Genomic DNA, 17,501 nt, shown 5'->3' with positions numbered 1-17,501 from the left:
TGCAGAGGCTCAGTCAGTAATGCAGGCCTTCTCCAGATTATTGCATTTAAAGCAGCAAACTGCTCTAAAGTCCTGGCTTTCCCCCAAAGTGTCCTGGGAACTGTCATTTAAGAGTGCTGTAGGTTGGTAGAGTGTAGGGACGCGGGTGGCGCTGTGGGTAAAAGCCTCAGCGCCTAGGGCTTGCCGATCGAAAGGTCGGCGGTTCGAATCCCCGCAGCGGGGTGCGCTCCCGTTGTTCGGTCCCAGCGCCTGCGAACCTAGCAGTTCGAAAGCACCCCCGGGTGCAAGTAGATAAATAGGGACCGCTTACTAGCGGGAAGGTAAACGGCGTTCCGTGTGCGGCTCTGGCTCGCCAGAGCAGCGATGTCACACTGGCCACGTGACCTGGAAGTGTCTCCGGACAGCGCTGGCCCCCGGCGTCTTGAGTGAGATGGGCGCAGAACCCTAGTCTGTCAAGACTGTCAACCTTTACCTTAGGTTGGTAGAAGACTTCCTGTTGCCCTCGCAGAGCTATAATTCGCAGAGCGATTTCACAGTCCATCCCTCATCCCAGGGGAGGTGACATCTTGTGTCACCTGAAAGACTAGTAAGATTCATAGATAGGCTTTCATGGGTTCAAGGCCACTTCATCCTATGCCTGAAGGGAAATCTTAAATTGGTAGATACTGTAAGAAAGAAAATTGTAAGGTGGGAGTTGAAAATGCAGTCAGTGATAATCAGTTTATATGCATGATTAAAAAAACCCCACACCTATAACCTTGAGATGATTTGTTGAGATTATTATAGTCACACCTGGCAGTGAGGCAGGGAACCATTAGGAAGAAACAGCCACGGATAGCACAGCTATTCTGTCATTGGAACCAGGCAGAGGGCCTTTTCGGTAGTGGTGCCTGCTCTGTGGAACGCCCTCCCACCAGATGTCAAAGAAATAAACAACTATCTGACTTGTGGACATCTGAAGGCAGCCCTGTTTAGGGAAGCTTTTAACATTTGATAAATTATTGTATTTTAATATTCTGTTGGGAGCCACCCAGAGTGGCTGGGGAAACCCAGTGAGATGGGCGGGGTATAAATAAATTATTATTATTATTATTAAACACATAGGCAGTTCAGTTGGGGAAGCAGGATGGCAGGATTTGGTGCCTCGCAGACCACCGGGGCTTTCCCTGCCCTGCTTCCCCGAGTGCCTCTGCATAGTCCCTGGGAAAGCTGCCAACACCTGCCGGACAGGCAGAAGTCCAACCGGTGAAGTTTCCCCCCACTACTGCACCGCCAAACATTGGAACTCCGCCTATGGACTTAGGAGCGGCTTTTCTTCCCCACGCAGAAAACAAAGGTCCTCGTGTCGCTCCCAAAATCCGCAGCAAATAGAGCGACGCCTTTTCTGACGGCTGCCAATGCATCTGCTTCCAGGTGCAAGGAGAGCTTTGGCTCCGCCCCCGCCATTGTGGTTCTCCCCCCCCCCCAATCTCTCACCTCTCAGTGGTTCCCTCTCTCTCTGCCTCTCTGCGATTGGCTCATTGGAGCGAGAGAGGCGGGATTTTCCTTTTTTCTTTTTTTTTGGACGAGCCGCCGCTTAGATCTTCGCCGGCTGAGGCCACGCCCTCCCGCGTTCTGATTGGCCGAGGCGGGTTCGGAGCGGTGACATCCGGGCACTCTGGGGGAGGCGAGGTAAGAAGGAGGGGTCGGCAGCCAGGGCGAGGGAGTGGCGGACCGGAGAGGGAACCGCCCAAGTCTGCCGGAGGGCTGCTGCGCCTCCCCTTGCATTCTGGCAGGTGAGCGAGCACCTTTCATTGCCCCCCTCCCTTCTTCCCGCCCTCCCCTCCATTAAGAAGCACGGCGAAGGGGTACAGGGTTCAGCCTTTCCCAGTGCAAGATCCCTTCCTGCCTTTGCAATGCTTCTTTCTCCCCATGAGAAGTAGAAATAATAAAATTACTACTACTATTATTCTCCTCCTCCTCCTTTCCTCCGCCCGGTACGCCTCCTCTTTCCCCTTTCCGCCCCCCGAGGACCAAAAGCCTCGAAATTAAGATCTCCCCTTCTCTCCGCCCTCCCCTCCACCCACTGCATGGCGGAAGGCAGCCCCTCCTTTTCTATTCCATAATATTCCCTATTCTTCCTTAGTGACATCTCCAACCCCAACTCTCCCCACCGCCCGCTTCTGATGGATCCTTATCGCAGCTGGTTTGTAGGGAGATAGGGAGGGGGTAGCCCTTTTCTCTTCTATCCCATAATAGCCTCCATTCCCATTTACTTTTTGGTGGGGGTGGTTGTGATGGGCTAAGATGCTCTCTTTGGCATCTTTCCCTTTCCCTCATTCGCAGCATTCCACCACATGTCAGGTGGGGGCATAATGTCTTTGTTCTGACCATCCCATAATGTCTCCCTTCCTCGCTTATCTCAGACCCGGCTGGCATTTCCCCCCAGCCCCCCCAATCGTTTTTCTCTGTCCCATGAAATTAAAAAGAATGGCAGCTGCCATTGTTTGTTTGCCTTCCATTCACCATTCCCTGCTGTCTGTCCTTCCCACCTGCCTCCCCCTCAATATCCTGGGTGACGATGGGGAACCTCCACAGACCTGTGTGTTGATCGCCTTTTGCTTTGTGCAAGCAGCTAAGGATTATTATTCTGTGGGATAGTGTGTGTCTAATGTGGGGCTCCAGGTTTTATGAAATAAGGAATAAATCAGTGTTTCCCAACCTTGTGCCTCCAGCTGTTTTTGGACTACAATTCCCATCATCCCTTGCCACTGGTCTTGCTAGTCAGGGATGATGGGAGTTGTAGTTCAAAAACAGCTGGAGGCACAAGGTTGGGAAACACTGGAATAAATCCCATTCAGGGATAAGGTATTTGTTACTTTCATCCTCTAATCCCATTTATTTTGCTCTTGATTTGCAAATCACTGTACTGTTGGCCTATCTTAATATATTTTGCCTAGGTGACAGCTATAGCAATTAAAGTCAGCTACGCGGGGGTGGGGAAATAAACCACACTGAGTAACTGATATCTCTAAGTAACCTTGGCACATGCCAATATATTTGAAATCTAGTTGTTCTTTCTGTTCATCAAGGACCTTGAGTTGGGGAACTATAAAACAGTTAAATGCTGATTAAAACGTTTGGAACACATAACGTGAACAGCATATTTTAAAAAACAATGCCTCTCAGTATCACTAACACACTCTGTCTAGGACTGCTTTTTAGGCTGGTCTGGAAGCTGTAACTGATATAAAACGCAGCCACTTCGCTACTTACCGGGAAATATTATTACTGTACATATTATATCATGCTTAAAGGAGTTATACTGGCTGCCCCCAAGCTACTGGGTCATGTTTGATATTTTGGTATGGACCTAGAAAGCCCTAAATATCTTGGGACCAGGATACCTTTCTCCCTGTTTTCCTACACCAGGAGTGAGGAACTGGGTTAATCCCCGCACAACCTTGATGAGTGAGTGGAGGTACCCCCTGCCAAACTTCAAAGGGGTTGTGCTAATATCCGATTGTTGTGTCCTTACCTGCTGCACACCTGAAATTACTTACAATGTCAAGTGTGTGATAGGAGGGTGTGGGTGGGGGTGGGAATGGCCTTGGGACCAAATTGTGACCCATTCCAGGCCTAATTAGGCTTGTGGGCTGGAGCTTCCCCACCTCTGCCGCACATGATCATTATGATCAACTGACTAGTCCCTCCTGGTTGCATCACTGCCTATGGAAGTGCAGTAAACAGTCATAGCAGAAGGACTTTTCCTGTGGTGATTCCTGCACTGTGGGACTACCATTCCCTTGACAAACGCACACATTAGTCATCTTCAGGTGTCTTTTTAAAAACACAGATCTGTTTCTGTCTATCAAATTTACTTATCAAAGTGATATCATGCCCATCTTCCTGAAGGACCCCAGGACTGCCAATGTCTGCTTTAAATGTTTTTAATGTCTGTGGACTTTGCTGGTACTGTACCATTTTAACTGTGCCCTAGTCTTACAATTTCACACACACACACACGAACACCCCGCTGCCCCGTATTCTAATGTTTTTATACCCATTTGGACATTGCTGGCCTCCAGAATTAATGAGGCAGGCCGTATAGCAGTATTTTTTAATAAACGAATGTTACTAAGTAAACAAATAATGCTCACTGTAAAAGCAATACTTTCACTGTGTGTCAAAAGCTGTGCAATGAAGGAGCTGAATGAGATTCTTCCTGGAAACTGTGTGCCAACACCTCAAAGCTGCCCAGAGTGGCTGGGGCAACCCAGTCAAATGGGTGGGGCACAAATAATACAATTATTGTTATTATTATTGTTATTATTATTATTTTAACTGTCTGCTGTATCTCATGCGGTGGAGAAGGGGGATGGTAGATGGTGCCCCTTGCTAAGAAGGGCGGTGCTCCTTCCTTAAACACGTTTGGCCTTTTCTGACAGGAGCCCACAGACCATGGCGGAGCCACCGATCGAAGATGATGGCGAGGAAGCGGCTCGGGCCCAAGCCAAGCCGGAGCCGGCTCACCAGGCCACGGTGGCAGCCAAGAACCTGGCCATCTTGAAGGCGCGCTCCTTCGACGTCACCTTTGAGGTGGGGGATGAATATGAGGTCATTGAGACGATTGGCACCGGCGCTTACGGCGTAGTGAGCTCGGCACGCCGCAAGGACACAGGTAAGGGAGGGAGGAAAGCGCCAGCGCTGGATGGAAGCTGAGAGGATGCCGTTGTTTGGTCTCTAACTGTGCGCAGAGGTGGGGGCCCTGCAAATGGATGGATGCAAATAAGTCTCTCCACAGGGGCTATGTTGTTCCTCCACTGTTGGAGGCGGTCTGCCTCTGAATACCAGTTAATGGGAATCACAAGTGGAAAGAATGCTCTTGTGCTCTGGTTCTCTAGACACCTGGTTGTCCACTGTCTGACTGGGGTAAGCCTTTGGCCTTGTCCTGATTGGCTGCTCTGCGCTGTGATGCCCCAGGGATTTCTTTTCTCTCTGGCTCGACTCATTGGAGCCTGGCTGGGAATAAAAACAGAGTTTGGGGGTGGTGGTGACGCACCCATTGTTGTTAAAAACTGAACTGTAACTGTACCCTTTGGGATCATACGCCACACATCGCTTTCCTCTTGGTATGTTATCAACTCGGTAAATTGCATAGCTGTATCCTATCGTGTGGTGTCAGACTAGGACCTGGGAGAGAGCAGGGTTCAGCCATGAAGGTCCCTGGGTGAGCTTGGGCCAGTCTCTGCCTCTCAGCCTGACCTACCTTACAGGGCTGTTGTGGGGATTAAATTATTAAATGAGGATTAAAGGAGGGGGAGAACCATGTACACCACCTTGAGCTACTTTTGCAAGGGAATGTGGGATAGAAATGCAAAAAATAAATATTTCTTCATTTACAATTGTAACAGCTTACCATGTTTAAACGAACTTTTATTTATTTTTTCTGTAAACTGTTATTAGAAATGAATTTTTAAAAATTAAAAAATCAAAGGTTGCCCCCCACAAAAGAGAGCAGTTCTCAATTCTTCACATGCCATATGTGAACGAGACAATCACATGTCAAAGTAAACTGGGCTGCCCCTTCACATCTAATTTGGCTCAGGGTGTGAAGCAGATGGGGCTGGTTTTAAACCTTAGTGGGAGACATCAGGTGCATTGAGCCTAGCCTAGCTTTCCTTACAGGGTTGTTGCGAGGGGGAGAAATACCATAGTGCACTCCAGGGGAAGGAGGGAAAGAGCAGGTGAGTGACGCGTCCGGATGCATGAGACGTATCCCTTTCTGATTTAACACTTTGAACCTGTTTCCCCTGCTCTTCCCTTGCCAGGCCAGCAGGTGGCGATCAAGAAAATCCCCAATGCTTTTGATGTGGTGATGAACGCCAAGCGCACTTTGCGTGAACTGAAGATCCTCAAACATTTCAAGCATGACAACATCATCGCCATCAAGGACATCCTTAAGCCCTCTGTGCCTTATGCGGAATTCAAATCTGTGTAAGTGCTATTCTTTCTCAGTTTCCTCCCAGTATCCTCATTACTATGTACTAGGCTGGAATGGCAAAATTAACTGCCAAATCAAGAGGGCATAATGATGAAGTGTTTAAGGAAGAATGGAGACCACTGATCTATCCAATTATCACCATAATAATAATAATAATAATAATAATAATAATAATAAATTTAATAATAATAATAATAAAATAAATAAATTATTATTTAAAAATTTTATTTATACGCTGCCCTCCCCAGCCAGAGCTGGGCTCAGGGCAGCTAACACCAGTAAAATTACAATAAAATCATAATAGGAAAAAAGAAGTCGCTTGCAGGATTTGAAATATAAGCAGTAGATAATTGAAAGATTTAATGGTAGCGGTATTTAGACAATACAAATAGATGTGCTACAAAACAGCTAATAAAAAGGAATAAAAAACAAACATCGGGAAAGAAGGCGGGAAGTCAAGAAGAAACTTTGTATGCTTAAAAAAATGTATATGTTGATAAACGCTTTGAAATGTTTTTGGAGACAATAAAAAAGATATGAAAAGGAATTCTGGATATAATGGAAGAGGTAAAGGATTTGGATTATCATAAAAGATGCGGGAGGAAAGGATTAATAATAGGACCACAAGGGGTGTACGTAAGTCCAGGAGATTCTTTGGAATCTTATGATTTACGTTTGATATATCTCTGTAAAATTTTAATTTGAAAAACCAAATACATAAATTTTATATTTAAAAAAATGATATGAAAAGAGAGAGCGTGTGTGTGAGAGAGAGACAGAGTCTGGCCAAAAGGCCCCCAGTGAATATTGTGGTGGAACAATATTCAGGTTCTCTCCTTGACGGACCACGCCTGCTCTTCCCTTGGCCAGGTACGTTGTGCTGGACCTGATGGAGAGCGACCTGCACCAGATCATCCACTCCTCTCAGCCCCTCACCTTGGAGCATGTGCGCTACTTCCTCTACCAGCTCCTCCGGGGCCTCAAGTACATCCACTCGGCCAACGTCATCCACCGGGACCTGAAGCCCAGCAACCTCCTGATCAACGAGAACTGCGAGCTCAAGATCGGCGACTTCGGCATGGCCCGCGGCCTCTGCACCAAGCCCGACGAGTACAAGTACTTCATGACCGAGTACGTGGCCACGCGCTGGTACCGGGCCCCGGAGCTGATGCTCTCCCTCCACGAGTACACCGAAGCCATCGACATGTGGTCGGTCGGGTGCATCTTCGCCGAGATGCTGGGGCGGAAGCAGCTGTTCCCAGGGAAGAACTACATCCACCAGCTGCAGCTGATCATCACGGTCCTGGGGACCCCTCCGGCCAAAGTGGTCCACTCTATCGGGGCCGACCGCGTGCGCGCCTACGTCCAGAGCCTGCCGTCGCGCCAGCCGGTGCCTTGGGAGAGCCTCTACCAGAACGCCGACCGCAAGGCCTTGGCCTTGCTCTCCAAGATGCTGCGCTTTGACCCCCGCGAGCGGATCTCCGTGGTGGAGGCGCTGAACTACCCCTTCCTGGCCAAGTACCACGACCCGGACGACGAGCCCGACTGCGTCCCGGCTTTTGACTTCGACTTTGACAAGCGGGTGCTCACAAAGGAGCAGATCAAGGAGGCCATTGTGGCCGAGATCAACGACTTCCACGAGCGCCGGGAAGGCATTCGGCGGCAGATCAGCTTCAAGCCGGCCCTGAAGCAGGCGGTCATCGGTGGAGGCGGCCAGGCATTGCTCCTCTGCTGCCGCGACGTCGACATGCCCAGTGCCGGCTCGCCTCGGGCTGGAGACGGAGACTATGCCATGGCGTCTCCCGGGCCCTACTTGCTGACGGAGACGATTGACCTCACCTCTCCGCTGGTGCCGTCGGCCGTCGTGCAGCCGGAGGTGAAGGCTGAAGAGGGCGCTCCAGCTGCCATTCCGCCTAAGCGGGAAGGCGCTATCTCGGACGACACCAAGGCTGCCCTCCGGGCGGCCATTTTGTCATCGACTCTCCGGCACAAGGCCAGAGGTAAGGGTTTGGAGCAAAGGAAGCTGATGTCTATCGAGCCATGCCATTGGTCCATCTAGGTCAAGATTAGCTCCGCTGATTGGCAGCGGCTCTGCAGGGTTTCTGACGGGACATTTGCAGCCCTACCTGGAGATGCTGGGAATTGAACCTGGGACGCTCTGCATGCAAGGCTTACCTCGGTGCTACGGCCATTTCCCAAGGGTTTCAAGGAAGCAGTTTGGTGCAAGGTAGCAGTGAGAGAGGATAATAATGATAATAACTTATTATTTATACCTGCCTGGTTTCTCCAGTCACTCTGGGTGGCTCCCAGCAGATTAAAAACAGAATAAAACATCAAACGTTAAAAACTTCCCAATACAGGGCTGCCTTCAGATGTCTTCTAAAAGTCAGGTAGTTGTTTATTTCCTTGACATCTGATGGGAGGGCGTTCCACAGGGCGGTTGCCAATAACGAGAAGGCCCTCTGCCTGGTTTCCTGTAACCTTGCTTCTCAGAGTGGACCTCAGTGTCCGGGCTGAACGATGGGGGTGGAGATGCTCCTTCAGGTATACTGGGCTGAGGCCATTTAAGGCTTTAAAGGTCAGCAGCAACACTTTGAATTGTGCTTGGAAACGTACTGGGAGCCAATGTAGGTCTTTCAGGACTAGTGTTATGTGGTCTTGGCAGCCACTCCCAGTCACCAGTCTAGCTGCCGCATTCTGGATTAGTTGTAGTTTCTGGGTCACCTACAAAGGTAGCCCTCAATGGAGTGGAGGATTTTGCCACTCTAGTTGGGGCTGATGGAACTTGTAGTCCAACCACACCCGGAAGACTACACAGTCCCCATCCCTGATCTCGTCTGTCATCCACCCTGTTTCCACCAGGCCTAGCCAGATGTTTTTGGGGAAACCCCAAGATGAAAACCAGATCTTCACATTTGTGGGGGAAATGTTCCCCTATGAGAGCGGAGTCTTCCCAATTGTTCTGGGAGGCAGAGAAAGGGAGAGGCTGGTGGGCAGCAGGGCCCTCTAAGCCACTTTCCCCCTGCTTAACACTCTCCAGATGTTGTGGACTGCAGCTCCTGTTATGAAGGGAAGGGTAGGCTAGGTGAACTGTGGGATATTTCCAAAGATGTGCCCTGTATGAAGTGATTCCTGCAGAGCTGGACTATTGGTGGAATTCACAAATTTAGTCATTTTCCACAAGCATAAGCTTCCTAGCATGGAAAGTTATGGTGTGGTGCTGATAATGCCAAGGTTGTGGGTTCAATTCCCATTCTTCATATTCTTGCATTGCAGGGGGTTGGACTAGATGACCCTCAGGATCCCTTCCAAATCTGGAATTCTATGATACGTAGGTGAAACTGAATCGCTGACCATAGACGTAGCGGCTGCATAATACAACGGTAAAGGCTGGGTGTTTATCCACTTCCCCATAATCTCTCCCTTTCTTCCGCAGATACGCCCTCTACGGTGCCCGAGACGCCTGATATCCGCAGACCGGTCACGGCAAAGGAGCGCCAGCGCGAGCGCGAGGAGAAGCGTAAGCGGCGCCAGGAGCGAGCCAAGGAGCGTGAGAAGCAGAAGAAGGAGAAGGAGCGGGAGCGGAAGGGGATGTTGACCGAGAACGACCGGAACCTTCTGGAAAGGTGGACCAAGATGGTGGACCGTAACCAGAACAAGCCGCTCCAGAACGGGTCTGCCGTCCCGCTTCAGGCAAACGCGGCTGCCCACATCCTGCCTCAGGCCCCTCCTGCCAACCCCTTGCCGCCTCAGCCGCCCCCTGCCAGCCACGTCCCCACGACCCCTTCCGGCGGCGCGCCTGCCGACTTCCTCGCCTTCCCGGACAAGAGGGTGCCTGGCTTGTGTGGGCCCAAGCTGACTCTCGTGCCTGTGGGGGCAGAGCTGGCCCCCGTCCAGGGCTCCAGCGCCAACGTGGTCCACTTCTTCCCAGCGCAGCCGGCCCCCTTCTTGGTCACTGCCCCGGCGTGTCCAAAAGCCGCCCCCCCAAAACCGGAGTGCCTCCTCGGCGTCAAATACACCTCTGGGCAGATCTTCCAGGGCCCTTACGGCATGGCGGCCCTCAACGCCTGGAGTGGCGTCTCCCAGGCACCTGAAAACTGGGCCGTGGCCGGGCAGCTGCCGGTGACTCAGCCGGAGGTGGCGCCCCCTAGCGGTACTCTTCCGGAACAAGCTGTGAGCTACGGACCCAGGGCCGGCGCGGAGCAGCCCCTGTTTCTGGCAGAAGTGGGGGGCAAGCCTGAGCTGCCGCCGCAGGGTTTGGTTGGGGACGAAGCCGGGGGACCCGCCCAGCCCCACATGCCCCCGGGGCTGCCGTCAGAGCCTCCGGATATCAACGTCGTGACGCAGCAGTTGTCTAAATCCCAGGTGATGCCTTTCTTCTGTATGCTGAAGGGGAAGCTCTTGATAGTTGCTCTCTAGAGAAATGGGGGGGGGTACCCTTTTCGTTTTTGGTGCTTGGAGAAACTGGGGGTCACTTGCAAAGGAGGTTGTGGTCACCTGACTTTTTTCCAGGCAGCCCCTCAAGAGCTCATTTGATCCATGCCAGTCTCCCTCTTGCTGCTTCACTAACTAAATTCACTCTCTCTCTTGTTTATTACTTTTTTATTATTAAATTTTCTGTGTTACAATTTAGAACATTCATTTAAACACCCTTAAAATACCAATGACTTCCCTTCTTCTCTCTCCATGGTTCATTTTGCATAGCATTTTGCGTACTTTATATTTTATATAAACTAAACCTTTCAGAATTCCATTATTGCTTCCATCAAAACTTATTAACACTGTTGAATTTATCTTAATGCTGCCAACATTTTGCACTAACTAAATTCTCTGTATCCTAGATCCATAGAACACTGGTATTGACTAAATTAATAGTGTTTAGTATTAATAGTATTTAATCGCCTTAGCCAACTTTCCCTGTTTGATTTCAGTGGATCTTAAGCACAACTAAATTATCTGAATTTGGACCCTGGTTTGTATGTTTGTTTTTATGCATTCTGTGTTTTTTATATTGTAGTTTTATGTTGCGAACTGCCCTGAGATTTATAGATGTAGGGCCGTATACACATGTGATAAAAATAAAATAAAAATATTGTTGGCTCTATGTAGCCTGGCAGAGGGGACTGTGGATGGTATTCAGCTAAAGTTTACTCAGAGCAGACCCATTTGAAATTAGTGGACTTAACTTAGTCATGCTAGTCTTTAATTTCAGTGGATGTACTCTGCGTAAAACCTAAAATTGACTACTACTGTGCATGTTGTCCACTGATCTCTGCTGGTTCCTGATGACGATCTGCGATAAGCTGATCTCTGCACAAGGAATGAATCCACTGTTTTCTTGATTCCAGGTGGAAGACCTCTTGCCCCCTGTTTTCTCTGGCACCCCAAAAGGCAGTGGAGCTGGCTATGGGGTTGGATTTGACCTGGAAGAATTTCTGAACCAATCTTTTGACATGGTTGGGGAGAACAGAGAGAGGTAAGAGTTGCTTGCCTGGGCTTGTAAGTGGAACAGAGTTATGGGCCATTTGCTCACAGATGTTCACTAGCATGCCCATGACCTACCTATTCCCTCAAAATTGTGGAGCTGTGGGGGTGTGGCCACAGATTGTTCGGCTACCATTGGCTTACCTGCTCTGACATCACTGAGGGCCAGGCAACTGAGAGCTAAAGCGAAGGGACCTTTAGCTTTGGAATTCTAAGATGGATAACTCTGTGGTTTAAATTAAAGCTTAGAAGTCTTGTCACTTTGTGAGCTCTGGAATGACACATTATTAGTCATTTCAGACTTTTTTCCTAGCTATAGACAGTGCGTATTGCTTACACATTCCAGTACTCCAGACTTCCTCTGCATATAATAATAATAATAATAATAATAATAATAATAATAATAATTTTTATTTATACCCCGCCCCCCCAGCCAAGGCCTGCTCTCAACATCCCCTTCTCTGACCAAAATCAGTGCAACTTGCCTCATTTGGATTCGTAGGGTAGTAACCTGAAATATATGGATTTTGCCCAGTATCCTGCCCCTGTGTTCTTTCCTTACCAGCAGTTAACAAAGTGCAACTTCTCTAGGAATAAAAGAAGTGCTTTTGCTCTCCTGCTGATGGGATTCCCCTCCTGCAAAAGCTAGTACAGGCCCCGGGATCTGCCCTGTATCTTCAGCTGTGAAGACAAATTCGTTCTGCTTCTCTGCAGTCTCCTCCTCCCCTCTCAGCCCCAGCCAGTATGGCCCAGTGATCAGAGATGATGGGAGCTTTAGTCCAGTGTTTCCCAACCTTTTTTGGGCAAAGGCACACTTGTTTCATGAAAAAAATCTCGAGGCACACCACCATTACAGCCCCGTGACGTCAGCGCGCAGCGTCACGCCGGGAGGGACATGAATTGCTAGCAAATTACATAATCACCTCCTTGAGGGCTGGCTCATCTTCTCCGAAGGCAGAACCCCATTAATTAACAGCACAGACTCACACCATAGCCAAGACGAGGGGGGGAAACCTCAGTCATGCACAGTCATGCACGTGTGGGGGCTAAATGAGGACGAAGACCGGGCAGAGAGCAGGGTTCAAATCACCCCACCTGGCCAGGACAATCCCTGGGTGCTCCCTTGGGCCACTCGCCTGACCCACCTCGCAGGGCTGTTGTTGCGAGGATAACACGGGGAGAACCACGCGCGCCCCCGGGAGCTCCTTGGAGGAGAAAGCGGGCGATGAATGCAATGCACGAAATATATGAGAGGCGACCAGGTTTTGCAGGTGAGGGGCCCCCGCCAGCCTCCGCTTCCAACACCCGGCGCAACGACGCCGAAGTTTCCCCCCGGGCTCGGCTCGGGGAGCAGCGCTGCTCCCCCCCGGCTCCCCTTCGCCCTCCCGGCTCTCTCTGCCGCCCACTGGGGGCCCCCTCACCTGCCAAGTCCGGAGCGCCGGTGGAAGTTGCATGCATGCATGCAGGGCGCCGCGTTGCCATTACATTGCACTGCACTCCATGCAACGCCTGCACGCATGCATTGCCTTGCACGCCCGCCAAGGGGTCTCCCCGCGGTCCGATGCGTCCCCTCCGGCGCGGATGCAGCATTGCAAAAATAAAAAACCCCCAACGCAGCCCTACCTGGGGGGCAGCCTCCGCCGCTCCGCCTCCGCGGGGATCCCCGGGCTCCATCCTGCCGCCCGATCTCCGGGGGGCGCAGGCAGGCTGCGCGGGGTCTGCGCGGAAGAGCCCCTGCCCGCCCGGCCTCCGCCGCTGCGCTCATTCCATGGCCGGGAGAAGAGCGCTTCAAACAAAACGCCCGGCCCGCCAGGCCACGCTGGGAAACGTAGTTCACGCACCCCGCGCGGGCGCGGAGCCCAAGGGCGAGGGGACTACGGATCCCGGCAGCCCCCGCGCCGGGGACGGAGGGGGAGAGGCCGGGTGCAGGGATGGAGGGACGGGTGGGTGGGCGAGCGAGTGAGTGGCAGCCGCCAAGCCTTGGCCGAGAGCCAGGAAGGGCCTCCCCGGAGGAGGAGGAGGAGGAGGGAGGCGCAGAGTGGGAGGGAGGGAGGGAACCCCAGGGGTCATCTAGTGACGGCGCCCCAATCGAAAATTTGACTTAAAAAAAAAATCTTTCAATTTTTTAATTTTTCCCGCGGCACACCAGGCAACATCTCTAGTGTGCCGCGGAACAGTGGTTGGGAAACACTGCTTTAGTCAAATGACACCTGCAGGCCTGCAAATTCCCTTTCCCTCCTATAGAGGGTGCTCCAACGCATATAGAAATTCCAAACTTTTAAAGAGGCAATCAAAGGAAAAGGGATGGTGCCCTGACTATTCAGGTGCTCTAAACTGGTGGTCTGAAGCTTTTTACTCCATGGACCACCTGAAAATTGCTGAGGGTCTTGGTGGACCTCTTTAACAATTTTCCTGCCGGTTGTAGCAATTGCAATGCACTGTGCTAGTTAGTGTATGATTTTTTAAAATTGTATATTTACATGCAGATCAAAGTTTGGGAAGCCCTGATCTTAATTTAGCCTCTGGATGTTTTTGGACTACAGATCCCATCGTCCTTTACCAGTGGTCAGGGGCGATGGGAGTTGTAGTCCGGCAACATTTTTTTTTGCAGGCGCAAGGTTAAAGAACGTTGTCCTGGAACAGGATCTCCCAGACATGGGTCTCCAGCTGTTTTTGGACTCCCTGACCACTGGTTTTTCCAGTTAGGGATGGAGACCCAGGTTTGAGAAACCCTGTCCTACGGCATCTCCCAAGCGCCAAAAAGGGCTGTGCTCCAGGCACCCCAAAGAGGGCGCTACACTGCACAGGGCTACACTCTTTTGTATCCCCTCCTTCCTGCATGAAGAGCCAGACTTTTTCTTTCACCCACAGCATTATGCAAAATGGTACACTTTTGGTCAGCTGCCTTGTCTTGTCCTTCGCCCATTGTCTTGTCCTTCACTTGTTCTCCTCTTTCCTCCTCCTGCCTTAGTCAAGGTGACTCTGCCCCGCTCTCGGCCTCCCTCCTCGCCGACTGGCTGGAAGTCCATCGGATGAACCCCGCCGACATGGAATCCCTCCAGCAGGAACTGCAGCTGGGCTCTCCCATGATCCTCTCTGACATTCCAGACCTGCAGGACGCCTGAAAAAGTTGCCTCTCCCTTCCGCTGTCTTCCTCCTGTTTCGTTTCGGCTGGGTGCGATAAAGTCTGACCCCGCTTGGGTCTTCTTCACGGCCTTCTTGGCGACTCTGGCTGGGAACGTCACCGCAGTGCCTGCCTTTTTCCTTCCTTCCTTCCTTCCTTCCTTTTTTTTCAAAGCACCAGCTGGGTTGAGCTGGTGTTTGGACTTTCTGCAAAAAAGGTCTGAGGGAGGCCCTGTCCCTCCTGTGCTGCGGGTGTGTTGCAGGATGCAGGAATAAAAGCTGTTCAGGTAACAACCTCAGCCAACAACACTAAAAGGTGGATCCATTACCTGTTGTCCATTACCTGCTGAGGGAATGCCTTCCTGACCCCTCACTGTGTTTTCCTTTTGCCTCATGGCCTGAGAACCGGACACCTCTCTCCTCACACTGTTTGAGGGGTGAGCATCCGTGTAAACGCGTTTTCTTTTTCCCAAGTTTACTGACGACGGGAGAGAAACACGAGTGCCAAATGCACAGCCATAGCACGCTTTGCCTTTTATAAAAAGTGTGTTGAAAGCGTTGGATCATATGAGAGGATTGCCCTGTTGCGGGGAAAGGGGTGGTGGGGGGGGGTGGGAATAAGAAGGTAAGATGGGCCCTATTGGATCAGCCCAGCATCCTGTTCTCACAGCGGCCAACCAGACGCCTACAGGAAGTCCTCAAGAACGACACAAGCGCGACAGCGATTCTCAGCATTCGAGGGCCTGTTGCCTCTCGCAGCAGAGGAATAAGCTAGCTAGCCCATGGGGTTGGCAGTCACTGACAGCCTTACCTTCCACGAATTATTGCCTCATCCTCTTTGAAAGCCTTCTAAGTTGGTGGCAGCCACCTTACAGAAGGAGCTGCCTTAATATTGAAGTAGACCAAGGGGGCTTGTCTAGTTTGGTGCTGTGCATTCTAACCTTGGGATACATCTCCCAAGTCTTCTGCAGGGTTCCTTGTAACTGGAAATGGCAGGGATTGAACCCTGAACTGCCCTCAGCAGACATGCAAAAATTATGGGCCCTTCCGATGCTGCTGGACTACAACTCCCATCGTCTCTGGCCTTTGGCTGACGGGGAGTTGCAATTCCCTGCCATTCCTCCCCTTTGGGACCTCTTTCCTGGCTCTGTCTAAAACGCCTGCCTTCCTGCAAGCGTGACCCATCAGGTGAAGGTGTGTCTTGGGAGCCAGTGTTGTGTAGTGGTTAAGAGCTGTGGACTCGTAATCTGGGGAACCGGGTTCGCGTCTCCGCTCCCCCACATGCAGCTGCTGGGTGACCTTGGGCTAGTCACACTTCTCTGAAGTCTCTCAGCCCCAATCACCTCACAGAGTGCTTGTTGTGGGGGAGGAGGGGAAAGGAGAATCTTAGCTGCTTTGAGACTCCTTCAGGTAGTGATAAAGCGGGATATCAAATCCAAACTCCTCCTCCTTCTGCGGCTGCCACGTGGAAGATGGCTCAGGACAACCCCCCATGGTGCCTGGCTATTGAGCATCGGTCCCTTTAGCCCAGTATTGTCCACACTGACTGGCAGCGGCTGTCCAGGGTTTCAAGTAGAGTGGTGGTCCCTAGCTGGATTTGAAATCAGAACTGAACCTGGGACCTTCTGCATGCACAACTGAGCTAATGGGAGTTCCTGCACTCTCCGCTAACTTGCCTGGCCGGCTGCTCTTGACCTGTGTGCGAGTCTCATATGAAGATGGTTTCAGGTGGCTTCCATTTGGCTGCAACAGGCAGGCCTAGTCACCAAGAAGGCCTCTGAAGCTGCCATCTTGCCAGCCCACCAGCCGTTTCTTCCCATGAGACCGTGGCGCCAAATTCGCTATGGAGGAGCCAGACTTTCCCCTTCCTCAGGAGCCGCTCTGCCGTGTTGAGAGTCCCCAGTCCCGGAGGATGCAGTGTGGCCGAGAACGTAGGGTGGTGATGGTCCTGTTTTCACCAAGACGAGGGTGCCCCAGATTTCCAGGAGTGCCTTAGCCAGCCGTCTTCCCTTGTGTGCAGCAGGCCTTGAGGCCTCGTTTACGTAAGCTGAGCTCTAGAAGACGTTACTTGTTTTCAACACGCCTGTCTAGATGAGAATTCTACATTTGGGGTGGCGGTGGCAGAGATCTCTCTTCTGCCCCCCACCCAATGGAACCGTGAACATTGCATAGCAAAGGTGACCTTCCCTCTTGGTTCATTGTGGCCCACTAGGAAAACTCTGCAGCCCAGGACTGCATTGGAACATTAAACTGGGGCCTTGTTTACTTGAACTGAGATTATTTTGGGTTCAGCTATTCCTGTGGCATCAAGAGTAACCAATGATGTCCTCTCTCTCTCTCTCTCTCTCTCTCTCTTTCTTTCTCCCTCCTAGTCTGTCAAGGGTAACCTCGCCCCCAGTTGCATTTTCCTACAAAGGGGGGGGGGAGGGTTGGGATTTTGGCCAGATTGCAGGGTTGATTTTCGGATGCTTTCTGTGCTAGGTTAGCTGGGTGGAGATAGAAAACGCACTTCTGAAGATTCAGAGGTCAGAGTTCAAATGGATTCTTGTGTGTGTCTGTTGTGTGTACATTGTCTTTAGTCCGAGTCTTGAGTGCTGCTGGCTGTGTGCGGTGGATTTTCTCCAAAGCGATGGTGCCATCTCGTGAAGATTTTTGTCATTAAACTTTCTATTAAAATTGTGATTTATAAAAAGCCAGAGTGGTGCAGTGTTCGTATTGTGTCTTTCCTTGTTGCCTGTAGGATTACTAGCGTGTAAGAAGGGCCCTGTTGGATGAGGCCAGTGGCCGATCTCGTTCACTTTCTTCGAAACATAGAGTTGCAAGGGACCCTGAGGAGCATCTAGTCCAACCCCCACAATATGCAGCTGCCCCATGCAGGGCTCAAACCTGCAACCTTGTCCTTATCGGCACC

At 51.1% G+C, this 17,501-nt stretch overlaps 1 protein-coding gene across 1 annotated transcript; it reads left to right on the top strand.

Annotated features, from left to right (window-relative positions):
• Positions 1-1,594: 1,594 nt before the first annotated feature.
• MAPK7 (mitogen-activated protein kinase 7) lies at positions 1,595-15,360 on the top strand. Its single transcript, XM_028704136.2, has 7 exons — positions 1,595-1,775; positions 4,428-4,660; positions 5,811-5,976; positions 6,854-7,983; positions 9,420-10,348; positions 11,332-11,459; positions 14,439-15,360. The coding sequence occupies exons 2-7, from the start codon at positions 4,441-4,443 to the stop codon at positions 14,590-14,592; spliced, it is 2,727 nt and encodes a 908-aa protein (XP_028559969.2). The 5' UTR covers positions 1,595-1,775; positions 4,428-4,440; the 3' UTR covers positions 14,593-15,360.
• The last annotated feature ends 2,141 nt before the right edge of the window (positions 15,361-17,501 follow it).

This window comes from Podarcis muralis, chromosome 13, assembly GCF_964188315.1.
Source record: "Podarcis muralis chromosome 13, rPodMur119.hap1.1, whole genome shotgun sequence".
Lineage (NCBI taxonomy): Eukaryota > Metazoa > Chordata > Lepidosauria > Squamata > Lacertidae > Podarcis > Podarcis muralis.
Note: the sequence above shows the minus strand (reverse complement) of the source record. Positions and strands in the feature narration are given on the sequence as shown.

Coding starts and splice junctions, on each gene's coding strand:
- MAPK7 (XM_028704136.2), top strand. CDS start 4,441: ATGGCGGAGCCACCGATCGAAGATGATGGCGAGGAAGCGGCTCGGGCC. Junction 5,977..6,853: donor TATGCGGAATTCAAATCTGT/GTAAGTGCTATT, acceptor TCCCTTGGCCAG/GTACGTTGTGCTGGACCTGA. Junction 7,984..9,419: donor TCTCCGGCACAAGGCCAGAG/GTAAGGGTTTGG, acceptor TTTCTTCCGCAG/ATACGCCCTCTACGGTGCCC.